Source organism: Heteronotia binoei, chromosome 8 (assembly GCF_032191835.1).
Source record: "Heteronotia binoei isolate CCM8104 ecotype False Entrance Well chromosome 8, APGP_CSIRO_Hbin_v1, whole genome shotgun sequence".
NCBI lineage: Eukaryota > Metazoa > Chordata > Lepidosauria > Squamata > Gekkonidae > Heteronotia > Heteronotia binoei.
This window is the reverse complement of record NC_083230.1, coordinates 126948920-126974491: the sequence shown is the minus strand read 5'-3', so window position 1 is coordinate 126974491 and position 25572 is coordinate 126948920. Positions and strand designations below refer to the sequence as shown.

Sequence of the window (25572 nt, the reverse complement as noted above, 5' to 3'; positions counted from 1 at the left end):
TGCCACTTCGCTGTGGGGAAAACGCATCGCCCCTTTCCCGGCTTGTTCTGTGGGCAGGAGATTAACAGCACCCCTTGAGACTTTGTTATCAAGCTGCCAAGCGCCTGAGCCGCCTTGAGTGAGAAATGTACAGGAGCTAGGCCTAGGCCAGGGGTGTCAAACTCGTTTGTTGTGAGGGCTGGATCTGACATATGAGACCCTCCATAAATGAAACTTGTGCGGCTGGGCCGTGGGTGTCATAAAATGGAATGCCAGGTAGCAGAGATATAAACTTTATAAAGAACACAGACAAACACAAATATATATATTTTTAAAAACTTAAAACATGCTTAAAACATTAGCACTCGTTGGGTCTTAAAGATGTTTTCTTGGTATTTCTCCCATGGGATCCAGGGAACTGGGCAAAGGAAGCCCTGGCTCTTTCCTTCTTTCCCCAGGGGCCAGGAAGGGGAGGAGCTTCAGCCAGTAGAAGGAGGAGAGGTTTGGCTCAGTAGCTCTGCTGTGACTGAGAGAGCCTGGCAAAGCAAGCTATTTCTTCCCCCCTCCTCCTGAAGGGAGGAGCCTCAGCCAATGGAGAAAATAAAGGCTTTGCTCTGGTGCTCCTGTGCGATTGAGCATGCCTGGCAAAGCAAACTGTGATGCAGAAGGAAGCGAGAAGGAGAATGAAGCAGATGACGGCCAGTTGCTCAGGGGCCTGATAGTAGCTCTCCGGGGACCTGATTCGGCTCCCGAAATGCATGTTGGCTTGGCTTGACAAGGTCTCATTTATCTCAGATCTGGCCCTCATAACAAATGAGTTCGACACCCGTACTCTAGGTTGTCCTACAGCTTGACTTTCTGGAGGGAAAATTGTTCTTCTCAGATTGGGCAGAAGGGATTTGCAGGGGTGGGATTCTAGGAGGAGTTCCTTTGCCTATTAGGCCACGCCCCCCTGATGTAGCCAATCCTCCTGGAGCTCTCAGCAGGCCCTGTACGAAGAGCCCTGTAAGGAATTCTAGCAGGACCTCCTTTGCCTATTAGGCCACACACCCCTGATGCAGCCAATCCTCCTGGAGCTTACGGTAGGTCCTGTACGAAGAGCCCTGTAAGGAATTCTAGCAGGACCTCCTTTGTCTATTAGGCCACGCCCCCCTGATGTAGCCAATCCTCCTGGAGCTCTCAGCAGGCCCTGTACGAAGAGCCCTGTAAGGAATTCTAGCAGGACCTCCTTTGCCTATTAGGCCACACACCCCTGATGCAGCCAATCCTCCTGGAGCTCTCAGCAGGCCCTGTACGAAGAGCCCTGTAAGGAATTCTAGCAGGACCTCCTTTGCCTATTAGGCCACGCCCCCCTGATGTAGCCAATCCTCCTGGAGCTCTCAGCAGGCCCTGTACGAAGAGCCCTGTAAGGAATTCTAGCAGGACCTCCTTTGCCTATTAGGCCACGCCCCCCTGATGTAGCCAATCCTCCTGGAGCTCTCAGCAGGCCCTGTACAAAGAGCCCTGTAAGGAATTCTAGCAGGACCTCCTTTGCCTATTAGGCCACACACCCCTGATGCAGCCAATCCTCCTGGAGCTCTCAGCAGGCCCTGTACGAAGAGCCCTGTAAGGAATTCTAGCAGGACCTCCTTTGCCTATTAGGCCACGCCCCCCTGATGTAGCCAATCCTCCTGGAGCTCTCAGCAGGCCCTGTACGAAGAGCCCTGTAAGGAATTCTAGCAGGACCTCCTTTGCCTATTAGGCCACGCCCCCCTGATGTAGCCAATCCTCCTGGAGCTCTCAGCAGGCCCTGTACGAAGAGCCCTGTAAGGAATTCTAGCAGGACCTCCTTTGCCTATTAGGCCATGCCCCCCTGATGTAGCCAATCCTCCAAGAGCTTTCAAAAAAGAGCCTTGTAAGCTCTTGGAGGATTGGCTCCATCAGGGGGTCTGGCCTAAGATGCAAAGGAACTCCTCCTAGAATTCCACACCTGGCTTTGGGAAGGTGTGGGGTGTGTCTGCTCAGCGACAGAGCCAAGAGTCTGGCTAGTCCCATGTCCTGTTTCCCATGCTGGCCCCTGCAGATCCTTCAAGCAGCGTCAGGAGAGGCCGAAGCCCGCCATGTCATTGCAGTTGTCATTCAGAAGTACCCTGCCTCTGAACTTGGAGGCTCCATTTAGCAGTAATAGCAGGTAGCCATGCATTTATTTCATCTATTATTTTATTTATTTAAAAAAGTTATTAGCTGCCTCTCTACCCGTTTGGCATTCAAAGCAGCTTTCAACGGAAATGGATCGACGGCGAATGGATCTCATAGCTGCCTTTTAAACCCATCTAAACCGGAGGCCATTATTTTATATTCTTTGCTTTATTTATATCCCGTGTTTCTTTCCTGTGAGGTCCCAAATTAGCTTACATTGTTCTCCCTCCTCTCCTCTCTTTTATCCGACCAAGGGTTTTCTGTAGCTTGAATGTATGAATGTAGCTATGGGTTTCCCAGAATTCCCCAGCCCAAAGTTACACCTCACTGGGCCCATAACATCATGAGAGACAGTGACCTCTTCCGCCTTCCTGAGTACAGCCGGCTCAGTTAGCATCGCCTTTTTCATAGAATCATAGAGTTGGAAGGGACCCCCAGGAACTTCACAAACACCTCCCCCTAAGTTCACAGGATCAGTGTTGCTGTCAGAGGGCCATCTAGCCTCTGCTTAAAAACCTCCAAGGAAGGAGAGCCCACCACCTCCCAAGGAGGAAGCCTCTTCCACTGAGGAACCGCTCTAAACTCACAAACACCTCCCCCTAAACTCACAGGATCCTCATTTCTGTCAGATGGCCATCTAGCCTCTGTTGAAAAACCTCCAAGGAAGGAGAGCCCACCACCTCCCGAGGAGGAAGCCTCTTCCACTAAGGAACCACTCTAAACTCACAAACCCCTCCCCCTACATTCACAGGATCTTCATCGCTGTCAGATGGCCATCTAGCCTCTGTTGAGAAACCTCCAAGGAAGGAGAGCCCACCACCTCCCAAGGAGGAAGCCTGTTCCACTGAGGAACCGCTCTAAACTCACAAACACCTCCCCCTAAACTCACAGGATCCTCATTGCTGTCAGATGGCCATCTAGCCTCTGCTTAAAAACCTCCAAGGAAGGAGAGCCCACCACCTCCCAAGGAGGAAGCCTGTTCCACTGAGGAATCGCTCTAACGGTCAGGAAGTTCTACCTAATGTTGAGCCAGAAACTCTTTTGATTTAATTTCAACCCCTTGGTTCTGGCCCTGTCTTCTGGGGCCAAAGAAAACAATTAATAATAATAATAATAATAATAATAATATTTTATTTTTATATCCCGCCCTCCCCGCCAGGCGGGCTCAGGGCGGCTAACAGGCACAGGAATCCCATGATTCCTATTGGACAGTATAACAGACATGGGAGTCCCATGATTCATAAAACATAATAATTTGACATTAATTACAAATAGTTATTTAAAATACATAAAAACAAATAAAATATAATAAGATATATTAAGGTAGGTGCTAGAATGATGTAATCCAGATGTATTTAGGATGGCTAAATATCTGTTCATTCGTTGATCCGGTTCTATATCAATTCAATTACCACATGTTGTCTCAAATGCCAACTGAAAGAGAAATGTTTTGCAAGCCCTGCGGAATTGGTTCAGGTCCCGCAGGGCTCGCACCATCTCTGGTAGATCGTTCCACCAACGAGGGGCTATCACCGAGAAGGCCTGCTCCCTAGTGGCCTTCAACCTAACTTCTCTTGGCCCAGGGATTGTTAGTAAGTTCTGGGAACCAGATCTCAGTGCTCTCCGGGGTACATACGGGGAGAGGCGGTCCTTTAGGTAGGCAGGTCCTCGGCCATATAGGACTTTAAAGGTGATAACCAGCACCTTATATCGGACACGGTAGACAACCGGCAGCCAGTGCAAATTACGCAGCCCAGGCCGTGCAGGCTCCCACCGTGGTAGTCCCTCCAACAGCCTGGCCGCCGCGTTCTGGACTACCTGAAGCCTCCGTGTCCGGTACAAGGGCAGCCCCATGTAGAGGGCATTGCAGTAGTCTAACCTCGAAGTGACCGTTGCGTGGATCACAGTTGCTAGGTCGGCGCGCTCCAGGAAGGGAGCCAACTGCCTCGCCCTCTTAAGATGAAAGAAGGCGGATCTAGCAGTGGCAGCTACTTGGGCCTCCATTGATAGGGAGGACTCCAGTAGCACTCCCAGGCTCTTGACTTTGCGCACCGGTACCAGTGGCGCCCCGTCGAAGGCCGGTAGAATAGTCTCCCCTCCTGGCTCGCCACGGCCCATGCAAAGGACCTCAGTCTTCGCCGGATTCAACTTCAGCCCGCTCAGCCTGAGCCAGTCAGCCACGGCTCGTAGTGCCCGGTCCAGGTTTTCTGGGACATCACCAGTCCGGTCGTCCATCAATAGATAGAGCTGGGTGTCATCTGCATATTGATGGCAACCCAGCCCATTCCTCCGTGCAATCTGGGCAAGGGGACGCATAAAGATGTTAAACAGCATCGGGGAGAGAACTGCTCCCTGAGGCACTCCACAATGAAGTGGGTATCTCTGAGACAGCTCCCCCCCAATTGCCACCCTTTGTCCCCGACCTTCAAGAAAGGAGGAGAGCCACTGTAAGGCTAGCCCCCGAATTCCTGCGTCGGCGAGGCGACGGGTCAGCAGCCGGTGGTCGACCATATCGAACGCCGCCGATAGGTCTAACAGCAGCAATACTGCCGAGCCGCCTCGATCCAGTTGCCGTCGGAGGTCATCCATGAGGGCGACCAAGACTGTTTCTGTCCCATGGCCCGGGCGGAAGCCGGACTGGCATGGGTCTAGGACGGAAGCGTCCTCCAGGAATTCCTGCAACTGCGCTGCCACGGCCCTCTCAATAATCTTGCCCAAAAAAGGCAGATTTGAGACCGGCCGGTAGTGTGCCAATTCGGCCGGGTCTGATGACGGTTTTTTCAAGAGAGGGCGGACCAATGCCTCTTTCAGAGGTGTTGGAAAGGCACCTTCTGAAAGGGATCGATTTATAATATCCCGTATAGGATATCTTAGTTCCTCCTGGCAGGCCTTAATTAGCCAGGAGGGGCAAGGGTCCAGATCGCAAGTCGTGGAACGTGCAGTGGCAAGAATTCTGTCGACTTCGTCCAAGCTGAGCGGGTCGAAGCAATCCAGAGTTGAATCAGAAGACACGCATTGGGCTTCGAGTCCACTTACTGCCTCCAAATTGGCGGGGCAGTCCTGGCGGAGCGATTGGACCTTATCCGCAAAAAATTTCGCAAAAGCCTCACAGCCAATTTCCAATTCCTTAGCTTTAGAATTGCCTTGAGGCAATGTAGTCAAATTCCGAATTATTCTAAATAATTGGGCTGGGCGCGAATTTGCAGATGCAATCCTAGCTGCAAAGTATGTTTTCTTTGCAGCCTTGATTGCCATCTCATAGGATTTCATAAACTTCCTATAAGATGTTCTAGTCGCCTCGTCACGAGTGCGTCGCCATTGCCTCTCTAGCCGTCTAAGGCCTTGTTTCAGCTGGCGTAATTCCGGGGTGTACCACGGAGCCAGCTTAATCCGAGGTCGCAGAGGGCGCCGAGGTGCGATCTCCTCGATGGCCCCAGAGAGCCGGCTATTCCAGGTCTCTATCAGGCCATCAAGAGAGTCACCAGAGGGCCAGGAGTCCCGCAGGGCCATCTGGAACCGTTCCGGGTCCATTTGGCTCCGCGGGCGAGCCATAATCGGCTCCTCGCCTAAACAGGTTTGGGGGGGCATATTTACACGGGCCTTGAGGGCGAAGTGATCCGACCATGGCACCATACTTTATAGGACAGCCGCACCATACTTTATAGGACAGCCCTTCAAGGACTTAAAAAAAAAAAAAAAACATTTCAAAAGTTTATTGAGAAAACGTAGACCTTTACAGAAAGAAAAAGAAAGCTATTAAGTGATAAATATATCACCTCTCAGCCGCCTCCTCTGCAGGCTAAACATGCCCAGCTCCTTCAGTCTTCATCGGACTTGGTCTCCAGACCCCTCACCATCTTCATCACCCACCTCTGGACCCCTTCCAGCTAATGTTCCCTCTAAACTCTGGAGTCTTGCGAACAAACATTCTACTTTGTGAGCTACTGGCATGAAAGTTGTGAGCTCCTGCATACATTAGTTTGCTCTGGGGCCATTTTTCCTGAGCTAAGACAAAAATGTGTACACCGGAAGCTAAAAAACTGTGAGCTAGCTCACACTAAAGAGCCCCGTGGCGCAGAGTGGTAAAGCTGCACTGCTGCAGTCCTAAGCTCTTCTCACGACCTGAGTTCAATCCCAGTGAAAGCTGGGTTTCAGGTCGCCGGCTTGAGGTTGACTCAGCCTTCCATCCTCTCGAGGTCAGTCAAAGGAGTCCCCAGCTTGCTGGGGGGGAAGCGTAGATGACTGGGGAAGGCAAGGGCAAACCACCCCGTAAAAAGTCTGCCGTGAAAACGTTGCGAAAGCAACGTCACCCCAGACTTTACTCTGCTCTGGTAAGACCTCGCCTGGAGTCTTGTGTTCAGTTTTGGGCACCACAATTTAAGAAGGATCTAGACAAGCTGGAACGGGTCCAGAGGAGGGCGACGAAGATGGTAAGGGGTCTGGAGACCAAGTCCTATGAGGAAAGGTTGAAGGAGCTGGGCATGTTTAGCCTGGAGAGGAGGCGGCTGAGAGGTGATAGGATCACCATCTTCAAGTACTTGAAGGGCTATCATCTAGAGGATGGGGTGGAATTGTTTTCTGTGGCCCCAGAAGGTCGGACCAGAACCAATGGGTTGAAATTAAAACAAAGAGTTTCCAGCTCAACATTAGGAAGAACTTCCTGACTGTTAGAGCGGTTCCTCAGTGGAACAGGCTTCCTCCTTGGGAGGTGGTGGGCTCTCCTTCCTTGGAGGTTTTTAAAGAGAGGCTAGATGGCCATCTGACAGCAATGAAGATCCTGTGAATTTAGGGGGAGGGGTTTGAGTTTCCTACATTGTGCAGGGGGTTGGACTAGATGACCCTGGAGGTCCCTTCCAACTCTATGAATCTATATTCTATTAGGAAGAACTTCCTGACCGTTAGAGCGGTTCCTCAGTGGAACAGGCTTCCTCCTTGGGAGGTGGTGGGCTCTCCTTCCTTGGAGGTTTTTCAACAGAGGCTAGATGGCCATCTGACAGCAATGAGGATCCTGTGAATTTAGGGGGAGGGGTTTGTGAGTTTAGAGCGGTTCCTCAGTGGAACAGGCTTCCTCCTGGGGAGGTGGTGGGCTCTCCTTCCTTGGAGGTTTTTCAACAGAGGCTAGATGGCCATCTGACAGCAATGAGGATCCTGTGAATTTAGGGGGAGGGGTTTGAGTTTCCTGCATTGGGCAGGGGGTTGGACTGGAGGACCCTTCCAACTCTAGGATTCTATGACTGGTGCTTGCACAGGGGACTACCTTTACCTTTAGCTCACGCTAACTCAGCTTAGAGGGAACACTGGTTCTAGCTTGTCTATATCCTTCTTAAAATGTGGCGTTTTTCTGCTGCATCTGCATTGCGGTGAATTCGAGCATTGCCGCCTCTTTCCCCGACTGACAGCCGCTCTCCGGGGTCTCTGAAGCAGAGGTCTTTCCCACCCTGCTGAGTTTTCTGTTTTAACCTGTGGGTGCCAGGCCGCCCCCCCCCTCACGTTTTGTGACTGTGCTCTCCACCCGCTGAGCAACCCTTACTTGTGTCTTGCAGTGAAGCTGCTGCCCACGCCGTAGCCACGCTCGCCGAAGCCACCCTCCAAGGCGGCGGGCAAATCGTCCTTTCCGGTGAAACTGCGGCAGCCGTTGGAGCGCTCACCGGAGTTCAAGATGCAAATGGTAAGCCAATACGAGCGTTGGGCTGCGCTTTTCCCCCTGGTCCCGTGTAAAGGCTCACTTCCCGAGTTAAGGGGCTTCCAAGTCGCAGCAGACTTTCCCTTTAAGTCACAAGGAAGAGTGTCCCATGTGAGCAGCTTTGCTTGAATTGTCCATTTGTCCTCTCAAAAGGTGGGCAGCAGGATTGTGCTGCTGACGTCTGCCTGAAGTGGGCCTCGGCACTGCTGTCCTCTCCTTGCCTGCTCCCCATTCGGAGTGACAGAGGATATGTGTTCCTGAAGACACCTTTGAGGAGAGGCTGCCCTTCGTTTCCTCACGGCAGATATTATAGCATTGAGAAAAGGGCAACTCGAATGATTCAAGGGTGCTGGAACACATTCCCTATGAAGAAGTTGGAGTTGGGAGTGAGCAGTGAAGTGGCCAAGTTTGCAGATGACACTAAATCGTTCAGGGTGGTGAGAACCAGAGAGGATTGTGAGGCACTCCAAAGGGATCTGTTGAGGCTGGGTGAGTGGGCGTCAACGTGGCAGATGCGGTTCAGTGTGGCCAAGTGCAAAGTAATGCACATTGGGGCCAAGAATCCCAGCTACAAATACAAGTTGATGGGGTGCGAACTGGCAGAGACTGACCAAGAGAGAGATCTTGGGGTCGTGGTAGATAACTCACTGAAAATGTCGAGACAGTGTGCGATTGTAATAAAAAAGGCCAACGCCATGCTGGGAATTATTAGGAAGGGAATTGAAAACAAATCCGCCAGTATCATAATGCCCCTGTATAAATCGATGATGCGGTCTCATTTGGAGTACTGTGTACAATTCTGGTCACCGTACCTCAAAAAGGATATTATAGCATTGCAAAAAGTCCAGAAAAGGGCAACTAGAATGACTCAAGGTTTGGAACACTTTCCCTATGAAGAAAGGTTAAAACACTTGGGGCTCTCTAGCTTGGAGAAACGTCGACTGCGGGGTGACATGATAGAGGTTTACAAGATTATGCATGGGATGGAGAAAGTAGAGAAAGAAGTACTTTTCTCCCTTTCTCACAATACAAGAACTTGTGGGCATTCAATGAAATTGCTGAGCAGTCCGGTTAGAATGGATAAAAGGAAGTCCTTCTTCACCCAAAGGGTGGTTAACATGTGGAATTCACTTCCACAGGAGGTGGTGGCGGATACAAGCATAGCCAGCTTCAAGAGGGGATTGGATAAAAATATGGAGCAGAGGTCCATCAGTGGCTATTAGCCAGAATTAACTCTGATCTTCTTGCCTACCATATCTGTTTCTTATTGTGTGTGTGTGTGTGTGTGTCTTTCCTTCTCAAAGTCATGTTCTCTAATCCCTGGTGGTATTAAAGTGACTCTGCCTGAATTCTGGGAAGTTCTCGGAAGCGCTTTCCAGGTTAGCTTCATTACATAACTGGCAGATATCTAGCTGCTGGGGGGCACCAGCAAAAGGCTCCGGCAGCCGCCCTTGGAGCTCTCCCTCTGCCTGTTTGCAAACCATGGCGCCAACCTCAGCCTTCCTGCCCTCCCTTGAGGGTTTTGCATTTGGGTCCTGACTCTCTGGGTGGGCCAGTCACCCACCTCTGCCTCTCCAGCCTTCCCCTTGCCTTTAGGGAGAAGATCTGCCCGGTTATAAGCATGTCAGCTCTCCAGCGTAGCCAATCAGCGAGGCCTCTGCAGCACAAGGCTTGATCAGCATAGAAGATTAAGTGGGAAGCGCTGTGATTGGTCTCGCTGGCCGGGAGGAGGAGGAGGGGGGGGGAAGGATTTTTGCTGGCAGAGGAATTAACCGGCCAATTCTTCCTGCCCTAGATTTGGCGTTAAAAAAACCCAAACCAGGTTTGTTTAAATGTCCTTTTACGCATCCTCCTAGCGAGAACGGGGCCAGAATTAACTCTGATCTTCTTGCCTACCATATCTGTTTCTTATTTTGGAGTCAGGTGGGTAGCCGTGTTGGTCTGAAGCAACAGAACGGAAGCTTAAATCCAGAATTAAACTTTGTTGGCCTTAAAGGCACCACTGGACTCAGGGGTGGAATTCTAGCAGGAGCTCCTTTGCATATTCGGCCACAGCCCCCTGATGGAGCCAATCCTCCAAGAGCTTACAGGGCTCTTTTTTGTAAGCTCTCAGAGGATTGGCTACATTGGGGGGGGGTGGCCTAATATGCAAAGGAGCTCCTGCTAGAACTCCACCCCTGACTGGATTAACCTTTGCTCACTTGTTTTCCTGTTTTTTGACAGTTGGTAATGCTTCCTCCAAGTTCACTGAGTGAGTCAGTGGAAGAGGGAAGAGAAAGAAAGACAGGATGGATCTGGTTTTGGCCCCACTGATGGATTTCCTGATGGCATGGGGCTTTTTGGCCACTGCATGACATGGAGGGTTGGACTGGAGGGGCCATTGGCCTGATCCAACATGGCTTCTTTTCTGATATCTGGAGCAAGTGATGCTCTGTATTCTTGGTGTTTGGGGGGCAACAGTGGGAGGGCTTCTAGTGTCCTGACCCCACTGATGGACCTCCTGATGGTGCCTGTTTTTTTGGCCACTGTATGTTGGACTGAGTGTTGGACTGAATGGGGCACTGGCCTGATCCAACGTCTTCTCTTATGTTCTTATGTGACACAGAGTGTTGGACTGGATGGGCCACTGGCCTGATCCAACATGGCTTCTCTTATGTTCTTATGTGACACAGAGTGTAGGACTGGATGGGCCACTGCCTGACCCAACATGGCTTCTCTTATGTTCTTATGTGACACAGAGTGTTGGACTGGATGGGCCACTGCCTGACCCAACATGGCTTCTCTTATGTTCTTATGTGACACAGAGTGTTGGACTGGATGGGCCACTGGCCTGACCCAACATGGCTTCTCTTCTGTTCTTATGTGACACAGAGTGTTGGACTGGATGGGCCACTGGCCTGATCCAACGTCTTCTCTTATGTTCTTATGTGACACAGAGTGTTGGACTGGATGGGCCACTGGCCTGATCCATCGGCTTCTCTTATGTGACACAGAGTGTTGGACTGGATGGACCACTGGCCTGATCCAGCATGGCTTCTCTTATGTTCTTATGGGACACAGAGTGTTGGACTGGATGGGCCACTGGCCTGATCCACCGGCTTCTCTTATGTGACACAGAGTGTTGGACTGGATGGGCCATTGGCCTGATCCAGCATGGCTTCTCTTATGTGACACAGAGTGTTGGACTGGATGGGCCACTGGCCTGATCCAACATGGCTTCTCTTATGTTCTTATGTGACACAGAGTGTAGGATTGGATGGGCCACTGGCCTGATCCAACATGACTTCTCTTATGTTCTTATGTGACACAGAGTGTTGGACTGGATGGGCCACTGCCTGACCCAACATGGCTTCTCTTATGTTCTTATGTGACACAGAGTGTTGGACTGGATGGGCCACTGGCCTGACCCAACATGGCTTCTCTTCTGTTCTTATGTGACACAAAGTGTTGGACTGGATGGGCCACTGGCCTGATCCATCGGCTTCCCTTATGTGACACAGAGTGTTGGACTGGATGGACCACTGGCCTGATCCAGCATGGCTTCTCTTATGTTCTTATGGGACACAGAGTGTTGGACTGGATGGGCCACTGGCCTGATCCACCGGCTTCTCTTATGTGACACAGAGTGTTGGACTGGATGGGCCATTGGCCTGATCCAGCATGGCTTTTCTTATGTTCTTATGTGACACAGAGTGTTGGACTGGATGGGCCACTGACCAGATCCAACTTGTTTTCTCTTATGTTCTTATATTCTTTCCCAATCACCCTTTGTGTTCAAGACTGTGGGGCTCTTTCCCATCTGGTGGCAGGGGTATGTGACGCTGTACAGGGCTCTAGCGGCCCTTAACAAGGAGAAAGTGTATCATACTTCCGTTGCAGTTATTAATTTCTTGGGCAGCCGGCACAAAAGTAGTACAAGGAAGCTTTGTGTTTGCATCAGGTCGTGGCAGCTTTTGCCCCTTCCAGAGGGGCCATGGCTCAGTGGTAGAGCATCTGCCTGGTGTGCAGCAGGTCCCAGGTTCAATCCTCAGCACCTCCTCGGATGAATCTGGGATGTGCACAATCCCTTCTCCATAAGCAAAACTTCAGGCTTAGCAACAGAAGTTCTGCACCCAGCGAGGCCGTAAGATTTATGTCAGTTGGGTCAGTTTGCATACTCCCTCGTAGTTTGCATAGGTCTGCCTTTGGTGCTGTTATGCATAAATCTGCTTTTACTAGCCAGGGCAACAGGTGTTGCGTTCCTCTCCGGCCCCTTGCCTATGTGATCCCAGCAAGGTGTAGCGTTTAAATCCAGGTTCCAGTCCTCATTCGTACTATGGAAGCCTTCTGGGTGACCTTGTGCCAGTCATGGCTCTCAGCCTCACCTAACTCGCAGGGTTGTTGTGAGGATAAACCAGAGGGAATGATGTAAGCTGCTTTGGGTCCCATTGGTGGGGCTCTTTAGCTTGGAGAAACGTCGACTGCGGGGTGATATGGGAGAAGTTTACAAGATTATGCCTGGGATGGAGAAGGTAGAGAAAGAAGTACTTTTCTCCCTTTCTCACAATACAAGAACTCGTGGGCATTCAATGAAATTGCTGAGCAGTCGGGTTAGAACAGATAGAAGGAAATCCTTCTTCACCCAAAGGGTGATTAACATGTGGAATTCATTGCTACAGAAGGTGGTGGCGGCTACAAGCATAACCAACTTCAAGAGGGGATTGGATAAACATCTGGAGCAGAGATCTATCAGTGGCTATTAGCCACAGCGTATTGATGGAATGCAGAGTGGTAAAGCTGCAGTACTGTAGTCCTAAGCTCTGCTCACGGCCTGAGTTCAATCCCTGCGGAAGCTGGGTTCAGGTAGCCGTCTCAAGGTTGACTCAGCCTTCCATCCTTCCAAGATCGGTCAAATGAGTCCCCAGCTTGCTGGAGGGAAAGGGTAGATGACTGGGGAAGGCAAGGGCAAACCACCCCCTAAAAAGTATGCCGTGAAAACGTTGTGAAGGCAACGTCACCCCAGAGTCGGAAACGACAGGGTGTCACAGGTGCTTGCCCCTATACCTTTTTTTAAATTGTTGGAGCTCTCTGTCTGTGGCTGTGATGCTCTGTATTCTGGGTGCTTGGTGGAGGGGGGCACAGTGGGAGGGCTTCTAACATCCTGGCCCCACTGATGGACCTCTTGATGGCACCTGGGTTTTTTGGCCACTGTGTGACACAGAGTGTTGGACTACATGGGCCATTGGTCTGATCTGGGCTTCTGTAATGTTCTTATGTGACACAGAGTGTTGGACTGGATGGGCCATTGGCCTGATCCAAGAGGGCTTCTCTTCTGTTCTTATGTGAGACAAGAGTGTTGGACTGGATGGGCCATTGGCCTGATCCAACAGGGCTTCTGTTATGTTCTTATGTGACACAGTGTGTTGGACTGGAGGGGCCACTGGCCTGATCCAACAGGGCTTCTGTTATGTTCTTATGTGACACAGAGTGTTGGACTGGAGGGGCCACTGGCCTGATCCAACAGGGCTTCTGTTATGTTCTTATGTGACACAGAGTGTTGGACTGGAGGGGCCACTGGCCTGATCCAACAGGGCTTCTGTTATGTTCTTATGTGACACAGAGTGTTGGACTGGAGGGGCCACTGGCCTGATCCAACAGGGCTTCTGTTATGTTCTTATGTGACACAGAGTGTTGGACTGGATGGGCCACTGACCTGATCCAACAGGGCTTCTGTTATGTTCTTATGTGACACAGAGTGTTGGACTGGAGGGGCCACTGGCCTGATCCAACAGGGCTTCTGTTATGTTCTTATGTGACACAGAGTGTTGGACTGGAGGGGCCACTGGCCTGATCCAACAGGGCTTCTGTTATGTTCTTATGTGACACAGAGTGTTGGACTGGAGGGGCCACTGGCCTGATCCAACAGGGCTTCTGTTATGTTCTTATGTGACATAGAGTGTTGGACTGGATGGGCCCCTGACCTGATCCAACATGGCTTCTCTTATGTTCTTCTGTGACACAGAGTGTTGGACTGGATGGGCCACTGACCTGATCCAACATGGCTTCTCTTATGTTCTTATGTGACACAGAGTGTTGGACTGGAGGGGCCACTGGCCTGATCCAACATGGCTTCTCTTATGTTCTTATGTGACACAGAGTGTTGGACTGGAGGGGCCATTGGCCTGATCCAACATGGCTTCTCTTACGTTCTTATGTGACACAGAGTGTTGGACTGGAAGGGCCATTGGCCTGATCCAACATGGCTTCTCTTACGTTCTTACATAAGCAGGACTTTTTTTGAGCAGGAATGCAGTTCTGGCTGGCTGAGCCGCAAGGGGTGCGGCTTGATACGCAAATGTGTTCCTGCTGGGCTTCCTCTACAAAAAAAAGCCCTGGGTATAAGTAAAGTAAATAAGTAAATGGCTAAAAACTAGTTTTTTCCTGAGCTTAGAAAATAAGAACGCTGCAACTGTTGGGAAGCTGAACTCTGCACCTTCCGTGACCTTTTTGCCTGCGGTGAAGTCGCCGCGTGGACGCAACCCCGTCGGAGCCTGAAATAGAGAGACAAGTAGCTTTGTCGATGGATCTACCCAAATCCATGCCCGAGAGGTCACATGATCATCTCTTCCTCTCCTTAAATGCCACCGCTGTGACTTTCAGTGGGGGGGATTAACGGTGTGTTGGGCAGGGGAGGTCGGGGGCAGAGGAAAGCGCAGCTGGGCTCCTCTGTCCTGGCACCGGGGTAGCTCTCTCTGTCTGCAGGCTGCCTCTCTCTCTCGCACATCATTAGGTCTGGCTCTGCCCAGGAATCTCTGCAGCTCTCGGCAAGGTGGGGGCTGCTGCTGTGGCCCCTTTTTCTCCTACATCACATAGTTTGATTGTTCCCCAAAATTGCTCCTGAGTAGTAGTCCATGTGAGAGTTTTACAAGACTATGCCTGGGATAGAGAAGGTAAAGAAAGAAGTCCTTTTCTCACTTTCTTACAATACGAGAACTCACGGGCATTCAATGAAATTGCTGAGCAGTCAGGTTAAAACGGATAGAAGGAAGTACTTCTTCACCCAAAGGGTGATTAACATGTGGAATTCACTGCCACAGGAGGTGGTGGCGGCTACAAGCATAGCAGGCTTCAAGAGGGGGTTAGATAAGCATATGGAGCAGAGGTCCATCCGTGGCTATTAGCCACAGCTTATTGCTTGAGCTCTCAGTCTGGGGCAGTGATGCTCTGTATTCTGGATGCTTGAGGGGGCACAGTGGGAGGGCTTCTAGTGTTCTGGCCCCACTGATGGAGCTTCTAATGGCATCTGGGTTTTTTGGCCACTGTGTGATAGAGAGTATTGGACTGGATGGGCCGTTGGCCTGATCCAGCATGGCTTCTCTTATGTTCTTATGTGACATAGAGTGTTGGACTGGATGGGCCGTTGGCCTGATCCAACATGGCTTCTCCTATGTTCTTATGTGACACAGAGTGTTGGACTGGATGGGCCACTGGCCTGACACAACATGGCTTTTCTTATGTTCTTATGTGACACAGAGTGTGTTGGTCTGGATGGGCCATTGGCCTGATCCAACATGGCTTCTCTTATGTGACAAAGAGTGTTGGACTGGATGGGCCATTGGCCTGACCCAACATGGCTTTTCTTATGTGACACAGAGTGTTGGACTGGATGGGCCATTGGCCTGATCCAACATGGCTTCTTTTATGTTCTTATGTAGCACAGAGTGTTGGACTGGATGGGCCATTGGCCTGACCCAACATGGCTTTTCTTATGTTCTTATGTGACACAGAGTGTTGGACTGGATGGGCCATTGGCCTGATCCAACATGGCTTCTCTTCTGTTCTTCTGTGACACAGAGTGTTGGACTGGATGGGCCGTTGGCCTGATCCAACGTGGCTTCTCTTATGTTCTTAAGAATGCACAGCATTCTGGTGTTAGCCTTTAAGTATAGCCAGCTTTAAGAGGGGATTGGATAAGCATCTGGAGCAGAGGTCCATCAGTGGCTGTTAGCCACATCGTATTGTTAGAATTCTCTGTCTGGGGCAAGTGACGCTCTGTATTCCTGGTGCTTTGGAGGGACAACAGTGGGAGGACTTTTAGTGTTCTGGCCCTGCTGGTGGACCTCCTGATGGCACCTGGGTCTTTTGGCCACTGTATAACGCAGAGTATTGGAGTGGATGGTCCGTTGGCCTGATCCAACATGGCTTCTCTTATGTTCCTATGTGACACAGAGTGTTGGAGTGGAGGTGCCACTGGCCTGATCCAACATGGCTTCTCTTATGTTCCTATGTGACACAGAGTGTTGGAGTGGAGGGGCCACTGGCCTGATCCAACATGGCTTCTCTTATGTTCCTATGTGACACAGAGTGTTGGAGTGGAGGGGCCACTGGCCTGATCCAACATGGCTTCTCTTCTGTTCTTATGTGACACAGAGTGTTGGAGTGGAGGGGCCACTGGCCTGATCCAACATGGCTTCTCTTATGTTCTTATGTGACGCAGAGTGTTGGAGTGGAGGGGCCATTGGCCTGATCCAACATGGCTTCTCTTATGTTTTTATGTGACTCAGAGTGTTGGACTGGATGGGCCACTGGCCTGATCCAACATGGCTTCTCTTATGTTCTTCTGTGACACAGAGTGTTGGACTGGATGGGCTGTTGGCCTGATCCAGCATGGCTTCTCTTATGTTCTTAGGAGAGCCACTGTGGAGTAGCGGTTAGAACATCTGTAAGAGCCAGGCGTGACTCGCTGGGTGGCCTTGGGTCAGTCCCATACTCTCAGCCTAATCCTGCCACACGGGGTTGTTGTGAGGATGAAACGGAGGGAGAGGGAAAGTGCAGATGACTTGGGGATGAAGGCATATCAACAAAGTAAGCTAATAAATAAAATTAATCACAGCCAGCGGCAGCCACTTGTGATCTCCTTAGGTCAGCTCTCCAGAGAGCCAATTTAGTGTAGTGGTGAAGTGCGCGGACTCTTATCTGAGAGAACCGGGTTTGATTCCCCACTCCTCCACTTGCACCTGCTGGAATGACCTTGGGTCAGCCAGAGCTCTTGCAGAGCTGTCCTTGAAAGGCAATTTCTGCCAGAGCTCTCTCAGCCGGACCCACCTTACAGGGTGTCTGTTGTGGTTGGGGGGGGGGAGTTAAAGGAGATTTGTAATCTTCTCTGAGATTCAGAGTGAAGGGCGGGGTATAAATCCAATATCTTCTTCTAAAGAGAGCCAGTTTGGTGTAGTGGTTAAATGTGCGGATTCTTATCTGGGAGAACTGGCTTTGATTCCCCACTCCTCCACTGGCGGCTGCTGGAATGGCCTTGGGTCAGCCAGAGCTCTCTTATCTGGGAGAACCAGGTTTGATTCCCCACTCCTTCACTTGCAGCTGCTGGAATGGCCTTGGGTCAGCCAGAGCTCTCTTATCTGGGAGAACCAGGTTTGATTCCCCACTCCTTCACTTGCAGCTGCTGGAATGGCCTTGGGTCAGCCAGAGCTCTCTTATCTGGGAGAACCAGGTTTGATTCCCCACTCCTTCACTTGCAGCTGCTGGAATGGCCTTGGGTCAGCCAGAGCTCTCTTATCTGGGAGAACCAGGTTTGATTCCCCACTCCTTCACTTGCAGCTGCTGGAATGGCCTTGGGTCAGCCAGAGCTCTCTTATCTGGGAGAACCAGGTTTGATTCCCCACTCCTTCACTTGCAGCTGCTGGAATGGCCTTGGGTCAGCCAGAGCTCTCTTATCTGGGAGAACCAGGTTTGATTCCCCACTCCTTCACTTGCAGCTGCTGGAATGGCCTTGGGTCAGCCAGAGCTCTCTTATCTGGGAGAACCAGGTTTGATTCCCCACTCCTTCACTTGCAGCTGCTGGAATGGCCTTGGGTCAGCCAGAGCTCTCTTATCTGGGAGAACCAGGTTTGATTCCCCACTCCTTCACTTGCAGCTGCTGGAATGGCCTTGGGTCAGCCAGAGCTCTCTTATCTGGGAGAACCGGGTTCGATTCCCCACTCCTGCACTTGCACCTGCTGGAATGGCCTTTGGTCAGCCAGAGCTCTCTTATCTGGGAGTACTGGCTTTGATTCCCCACTCCTCCACTTGCAGCTGCTGGAGTGGCCTTGGTTCAGCCATAGCTCTGGCAGAAGTTGTCCTTGAAAAGGCACCTTCTGTCAGAGCTCTCTCTGCCCCACCCATCTCACAGGGTGTTTGTTTTGGTGGAGGAAGGTAAAGGAGATTGTAAGCTGCTCTGAAATTCAGAGCGAAGGGCGGGCTATAAATCCGATATCTTCTTCTTAAATGCTCGACTGCTGTTTTCTGCCGGCCTGCCCTTTCCTCCCCGCCTCCCTTCCCTGCTGGGTGCCCTGGCATCCTCTCCCGTCAACAGGAGGCCGAGACTCCCCCTCCAGCTGTCGCGGGCGAGGGCCTGACGTTATTTTTTCAAGCCCGGGACCGCTCTGCCGTCCACGTGGCCCGAATTAGGGGAAATGGACAGGAGGGACTTGGGCCTGTTTAAAAATTAAAGCTGATTACAAGACATTAGCGTTACATTTAAAGGAACAGACAGCCGCCTTTTGTACTCGTCACGGCTGCAATATGTTCCCGTCTGCAGCGAGCCCCAGAACAGCAGGCTGCGTAATGTGAGGAGGAAGCAAGCGGCCATTTTGGGCTTCGGCAAACAAGGAGCTTCAGTTAGAAGCTCAGGGGACTGGGGGAGGGGGGAGGGTCGACTCTAGCCCGACACCAGGCATTCAGGTTGCCAGCTCCAGTCTGGGGAATTTCTGGAGACTTGGGGCAAGGACCAGCGTTCCCCCTAAGCTGCAGGGTCTTGTGAGCAAAAATTCTACTTTGTGAGTTACTGATATTAAAGTTAGATCCAAGCGGTCAGCCGTGTCGGTCTGAAGCAGTTGAACAAAGCAGGAGTCAAGTGGCACCTTTAAGACCAACCGAGTTTTATTGAGAACGTCAGCTTTCATGTGCACTTAAGCACCCTTCCTCAGATGAGGAATCCAGCACAGTGAGCAAAGCCATACAGAGCTGAGCAGAGCCATCCAGAGCTGGTAGGCAGTGGCTCAGAATGCAACAGGGTGCAGATTTAAGAACCAATGACAGGGAAGTAAAATTATCTAGTAGGCAGTGGTTTAGATTGTAAAATGGTACAATGACAGAATAGTAAAATTAGCAAATGGAGCAAACCTTTGATCTGAGTAGCCTGAGCATGCGAAAGCAACAAAACAGTAGTATGCAGTAAAATTAAATTGAGCAAACCTTTGATCTCAATAGCAGGAGCATGCGAAAGCAACAAAACAGTATTATGTCTAATAAATAGATAGCAGATCTATCTCTAGACATCCGATATTTATTCTATGTGGTTCTTAAGTTAAGCAACTTTGGCCACCCCTTTTTAGGATCAACAAAGCACTTTTAGGACCAAGGCATGAGCTTATGTGTGCATGCGCAATGCTTCATATACAGTCCAATGGAAAAGTAATGAAATGGAGATAAAGGACAGTCAGCCTTTCGATCCAAGCAGGCAGCCATGTTGGTCTGAAGCAGCTGAACAAAGCAGGAGTCAAGTTGTGCCTTTAAGACCAACTCGTTTTTATTGAGAACGTAAGCTTTCATGTGCTCTTAAGCACACTTCATCAGACGAGGAATCCAGCGCAGTGAGCAAAGCCATACAGAGCTGAGCGGAGGCATACAGAGCTGGTAGGCAGTGGCCCAGAATGCAACATGGGACCGATTTAAGAACCAGTGACAGTGAAGTAAAATTATCTGGTAGGCAGTGGTTTAGAATGTAAAATGGTACAATGACAGAATAGTAAACCATGTCATCATGCTCATGCTAGATCAAAGGTTTGCTCAATTGGTTCATTTTACTATTCTGTCATTGGATCTTAAATTTGTACCATTTTGCATTCTAAACCGCCTACCAGCTATATGTAGCTTGGCTTACTGTACCTGATTTCCTCGTCTGATGAAGTGTGCTTCTAGCACACGAAAGCTTACATTCCGGATAAAACAAAGCCGGAGTCAAGGGGCACCTTTAAGACCAACCAGTTTTTATCTAGAACGTAAGCTTGTTCTAAATAAACACTGTCATTGGTTCTTAAATCTGTCCCATGTTGCATTCTGGGCCACTGCCTACCAGCTCTGTATGGCTCTGCTCAGCTCTGTATGGCTTTGCTCCCTGCGCTGGATTCCTCGTCCGAGGAAGTGTGCTTAGAGAGCACATGTAAAGCCGACGTTCTGAATAAAAATGGGTTGGTCTTAAAGGTGACTCCTACTTTGTTCCACTGGTATTAAAGTTGTGAGCTGCTGGCATTCAAGTGGTGAGCTCCTGCATCAAGTAATGTGCTCTGGGGCCATTTTTCCTGAGCGAAGACAAAAAAAAGTCTGAGCTGGAGGCTAAAAATCTGATGAAACACTGGCAGCGTCCTAGGGAGAGAAATCCATTTCTCCTAGACCCTGTGGTATACCAGAGTCTGTCTTTCAAAGCTGCCATTTCGTGCAGGGGAAACTGATCTCTGTCGGCTGGAGAGAGCCTGGAGTCTTCCCAAAATTTGTAATTTTGGGAAGACTCCAGGCTCCAGCTGGAGGTTGGCAACACCAGGCACCATTATTCTGAAGTCTTCTCTGAGAGCCAGTTTGGTGTCGTGGTGAAGTGCGGGGACTCTTATCTGGGAGAACCGGGTTGGATTCCGTACTTGCAGCTGCTGGAATGTTCTTGGGTCAGCCAGAGTTCTCGCAGAGGTTGTCCTTGAAAGGGCAGCTTCTGTCAGAGCTCTCTCAGCTGCACCCATCTCACAGGGTGTCTACTGTGGGGGGAGAAGAGAAAGGAGATTGTGAGCCACTCTGTGACTCTGATTCAGAGAAAAGGGTGGGGTATAAATCTGCAGTCTTTCTCTCATAAGAACAGAAGAGAAGCCCTGTTGGATCAGGCCAGTGGCCCATCCAGTCCAACACTCTGTGTCACATAAGAACATAAGAGAAGCCATGTTGGATCAGGCCAGTGGCCCATCCAGTCCAACACTTTGTGTCACATAAGAACATAAGAGAAGCCATGTTGGATCAGGCCAGTGGCCCCTCCAGTCCAACACTCTGTGTCACATAAGAACATAAGAGAAGCCATGTTGGATCAGGCCAGTGGCCCATCCAGTCCAACACTCTGTGTCACATAAGAACATAAGAGAAGCCATGTTGGATCAGGCCAGTGGCCCATCCAGTCCAACACTTTGTGTCACATAAGAACATAAGAGAAGCCATGTTGGATCAGGCCAGTGGCCCATCCAGTCCAACACTCTGTGTCACATAAGAACATAAGAGAAGCCATGTTGGATCAGGCCAGTGGCCCATCCAGTCCAACACTCAGTGTCACATCTCAGGCCAAATTCTGAGCATACGAAGCCGCTCGATTGTGTCCCAAGCCGGTCTCCAGTTTGCTCAGCTTCTCTCCAGGGCCTTTATTAGACCATAGCCAAACACGTTAAGCATTGAATGTGGCGCCTTATTTATTTATGTGCTTCATTTATATCCCACCTTTCTCCAGTAGGGACCCCAAGGTGGCTTACGTCGTTCTCCTCTCCTCAGTTTTACCCTCACAACTACCCTGTGAGATAGGCCAGGCTGAGAGTGTGTGACTAGCCCAAGGCCGCTCAGTGAGCTTCCATGGCAGAGCCAAGATTTGAACCTGGGTCTCTCAGATCCTAGTTTGGCACCCTTACACTACACTGGCTGTCCGCATGCTGCATCTGTGGCTTCCCCCCCTGCTCTCCCCCCCCACCACCACTAGGGTTACCAAGTCCCTCTGCCGCTGCAGCGGGGGACTTGTTCCTCGTGCATGCACGGCAACGTCACCCAGAATTGATGTCATCACGGTGGGGAAACGCTCTAGGATTTGCAGTAAAACTCTATGGTGCCATAGAGTTTTTACTGCAAGTCCTAGAGTGTCCCTGGCACGGCGTTCTGGGTGATGCCATTGCACTGGGGACAGCACGAGGTGGTGGTGCTCTTTGGGGGCGGGGGTCCCTCGCCCCGGCGGGTGCCTGGCAGTCCTTCCCCCAAACAACCTCTGATATTTGGCATCCTGTTGATCTTAGCTTCCTGAAAACAAAAAATACGTCCACACCTACGTTTTTAGCATGGTGAAGGCGAGTTACAGGGGGCTTGATAGCTGTGGGGTTGCCTCCACCAGTATGCAGGGTCGCCAACTCTGGGTTGGAAAATTCCTGGAGTTCTGGGGGTGGAGCCCTGCAGTCCATGCTCTAAAGCAGCCATTTTCTGCAGGGAAACTGATCTGTGTAAGTCTAGAGATCAGTTGCCCTTCCAGAAGAATTCTAGGCCCCACCTGGAGTTTTGACAGCCCTTCATATGTCCCCCAAACAGCAAGCAGCTCCACTCACCAGACCCAGAATGTTTTATTTCTCCACTTAGCGATAACCGTCTCTGCTCAGTCTGTGCTAGGGGAGGGACTTCCTGAGCACGTGCAGAAGGCTCTCCGACCTTCTGCAGGTTTCAAAAGCTTCGTGAAGCAGAGCTTTTCTGTCATGCTTGCAATGACTCGCGCATGAACGTTGGCCTCTTTCTTTTTCCGCTTGTATTTCTGCAGCATGAGGCTGTATTTGTTTCTTATTTGGCAGAAGTGGCTTTTCCTTCCCTTGAGCAGAAGAACAGCAGAATAGAAACCTTGCTTGAAATAAATAAAGCTCCGTGAGCAGGGCTTGGGCGTGGACCTCAGAAGCCGGGCAGGTAGCTCCTCGCCCACTGCTACTTTGCTCGCGGTCTGCATTTGCGGGCCGGTGTGTCATCTATAATGCATCAGCCTCTCGTTCTCTGGCTGCCGCCAGGAGGGCAGAGGATAATTGCGGGCCTCTGTGCAGGGAGAGGAGCTGCTGGCGGTCCGGAAGGAATTGCGTTCAGCCGCTGCCCCAGGGGGTGGCCGTATGGGGCGGGGCGGGCAGCAGTTGCAAGCTTGAGTTGATTGATGCCAGTTAAAATGCGCCACCCCCATTCAAGGAGCAGCAGGTTTTTTAAAAGCCTTAAAGTTTAATACATTTACAAAAGCCGGAGGTGGTAGGGGGCAAATTTTAAGAGGCCTTTCTTTTCCCTCTCACGGACAGGAATGCCTCTTAGGAGTCTGTTCTAACCAGGGCTTTTTTTGTGGCAGGAACTTCTTTGCATATTAGGCCATACCCCCACAATGTAGCCAATCCACCAAGAGCTTACAGGGCTCTTCGTACAGGACCTATTGTAAGCGCTTGGAGGATTGGCTACATCAGGGGTGTGTGGCCTAATATGCAAAGGAGGTCCTTCTGGAATTCCTTACAGGGCTCTTCGTACAGGGCCTGCTGGAAGCTCCAGGAGGATTGGCTGCATCAGGGGTGTGTGGCCTAATATGCAAAGGAGGTCCTGCTAGAATTCCTTACAGGGCTCTTCATACAGGGCCTACTGAGAGCTCCAGGAGGATTGGCTGCATCAGGGGTGTGTGGCCTAATAGGCAAAGGAGGTCCTGCTAGAATTCCTTACAGGGCTCTTCATACAGGGCCTACTGAGAGCTCCAGGAGGATTGGCTGCATCAGGGGTGTGTGGCCTAATAGGCAAAGGAGGTCCTGCTAGAATTCCTTACAGGGCTCTTTGTACAGGGCCTACTGAGAGCTCCAGGAGGACTGGCTATATCAGGGGGTGTGGCCTAATATGCAAAGGAGGTCCTGCTAGAATTCCTTACAGGGCTGTTTGTACAGGGCCTGCTGGAAGCTCCAGGAGGATTGGCTGCATCAGGGGTGTGTGGCCTAATAGACAAAGGAGGTCCTGCTAGAATTCCTTACAGGGCTCTTAGTACAGGGCCTACTGAGAGCTCCAGGAGGATTGGCTGCATCAGGGGGGTGTGGCCTAATAGGCAAAGGAGGTCCTGCTAGAATTCCTTACAGGGCTCTTCGTACAGGGCCTACTGAGAGCTCCAGGAGGATTGGCTGCATCAGGGGTGTGTGGCCTAATATGCAAAGGAGGTCCTGCTAGAATTCCTTACAGGGCTCTTCATACAGGGCCTACTGAGAGCTCCAGGAGGATTGGCTGCATCAGGGGGGTGTGGCCTAATATGCAAAGGAGGTCCTGCTAGAATTCCTTACAGGGCTCTTTGTACAGGGCCTACTGAGAGCTCCAGGAGGATTGGCTATATCAGGGTGTGTGGCCTAATATGCAAAGGAGGTCCTGCTAGAATTCCTTACAGGGCTGTTTGTACAGGGGCCTGCTGGAAGCTCCAGGAGGATTGGCTGCATCAGGGGTGTGTGGCCTAATATGCAAAGGAGGTTCTGCTAGAATTCCTTACAGGGCTCTTCGTACAGGGCCTGCTGGAAGCTCCAGGAGGATTGGCTGCATCAGGGGTGTGTGGCCTAATATACAAAGGTGGTCCTGCTAGAATTCCTTACAGGGCTCTTCGTACAGGGCCTGCTGGAAGCTCCAGGAGGATTGGCTGCATCAGGGGTGTGTGGCCTAATATACAAAGGTGGTCCTGCTAGAATTCCTTACAGGGCTCTTCGTACAGGGCCTGCTGGAAGCTCCAGGAGGATTGGCTACCTCAGGGGTGTGTGGCCTAATAGGCAAAGGAGGTCCTGCTAGAATTCCTTACAGGGCTCTTCCTACAGGGCCTGCTGGAAGCTCCAGGAGGATTGGCTGCATCAGGGGTGTGTGGCCTAATAGGCAAAGGAGGTCCTGCTAGAATTCCTTACAGGGCTCTTTGTACAGGGCCTACTGAGAGCTCCAGGAGGATTGGCTATATCAGGGGGTGTGGCCTAATATGCAAAGGAGGTCCTGCTAGAATTCCTTACAGGGCTGTTTGTACAGGGCCTGCTGGAAGCTCCAGGAGGATTGGCTACCTCAGGGGGTGTGGCGTAATAGGCAAAGGAGGTCCTGCTAGAATTCCTTACAGGGCTCTTCGTACAGGGCCTGCTGGAAGCTCCAGGAGGATTGGCTACCTCAGGGGTGTGTGGCCTAATAGGCAAAGGAGGTCCTGCTAGAATTCCTTACAGGGCTCTTCCTACAGGGCCTGCTGGAAGCTCCAGGAGGATTGGCTGCATCAGGGGTGTGTGGCCTAATAGGCAAAGGAGGTCCTGCTAGAATTCCTTACAGGGCTCTTTGTACAGGGCCTACTGGAAGCTCCAGGAGGATTGGCTGCATCAGGGGGGCGTGGCCTAATATGCAAAGGAGGTCCTGCTAGAATTCCTTACAGGGCTCTTCGTACAGGGCCTACTGAGAGCTCCAGGAGGATTGGCTATATCAGGGGGTGTGGCCTAATATGCAAAGGAGGTCCTGCTAGAATTCCTTACAGGGCTCTTTGTACAGGGCCTACTGAGAGCTCCAGGAGGATTGGCTATATCAGGGGGTGTGGCCTAATATGCAAAGGAGGTCCTGCTAGAATTCCTTACAGGGCTCTTTGTACAGGGCCTACTGGAAGCTCCAGGAGGATTGGCTACCTCAGGGGGTGTGGCCTAATAGGCAAAGGAGGTCCTGCTAGAATTCCTTACAGGGCTCTTTGTACAGGGCCTACTGGAAGCTCCAGGAGGATTGGCTGCATCAGGGGGCGTGGCCTAATATGCAAAGGAGGTCCTGCTAGAATTCCTTACAGGGCTCTTCGTACAGGGCCTACTGAGAGCTCCAGGAGGAGTGGCTATATCAGGGGGTGTGGCCTAATATGCAAAGGAGGTCCTGCTAGAATTCCTTACAGGGCTCTTTGTACAGGGCCTACTGAGAGCTCCAGGAGGATTGGCTATATCAGGGGT

General features: G+C 51.0%; 1 protein-coding gene across 1 annotated transcript in view; it reads left to right on the top strand.

Moving 5' to 3' along the window:
- The window catches only part of NRF1 (nuclear respiratory factor 1), a 162913-nt gene that overhangs the window by 91108 nt on the left and 46233 nt on the right, over positions 1-25572 (top strand). The window contains exons 10-11 of the mRNA XM_060245979.1: positions 7701-7825; positions 10064-10091. Of these exons, the coding sequence (XP_060101962.1) occupies positions 7701-7825; positions 10064-10091 (153 nt within the window). The remainder of the gene's footprint in view (positions 1-7700; positions 7826-10063; positions 10092-25572) is intronic.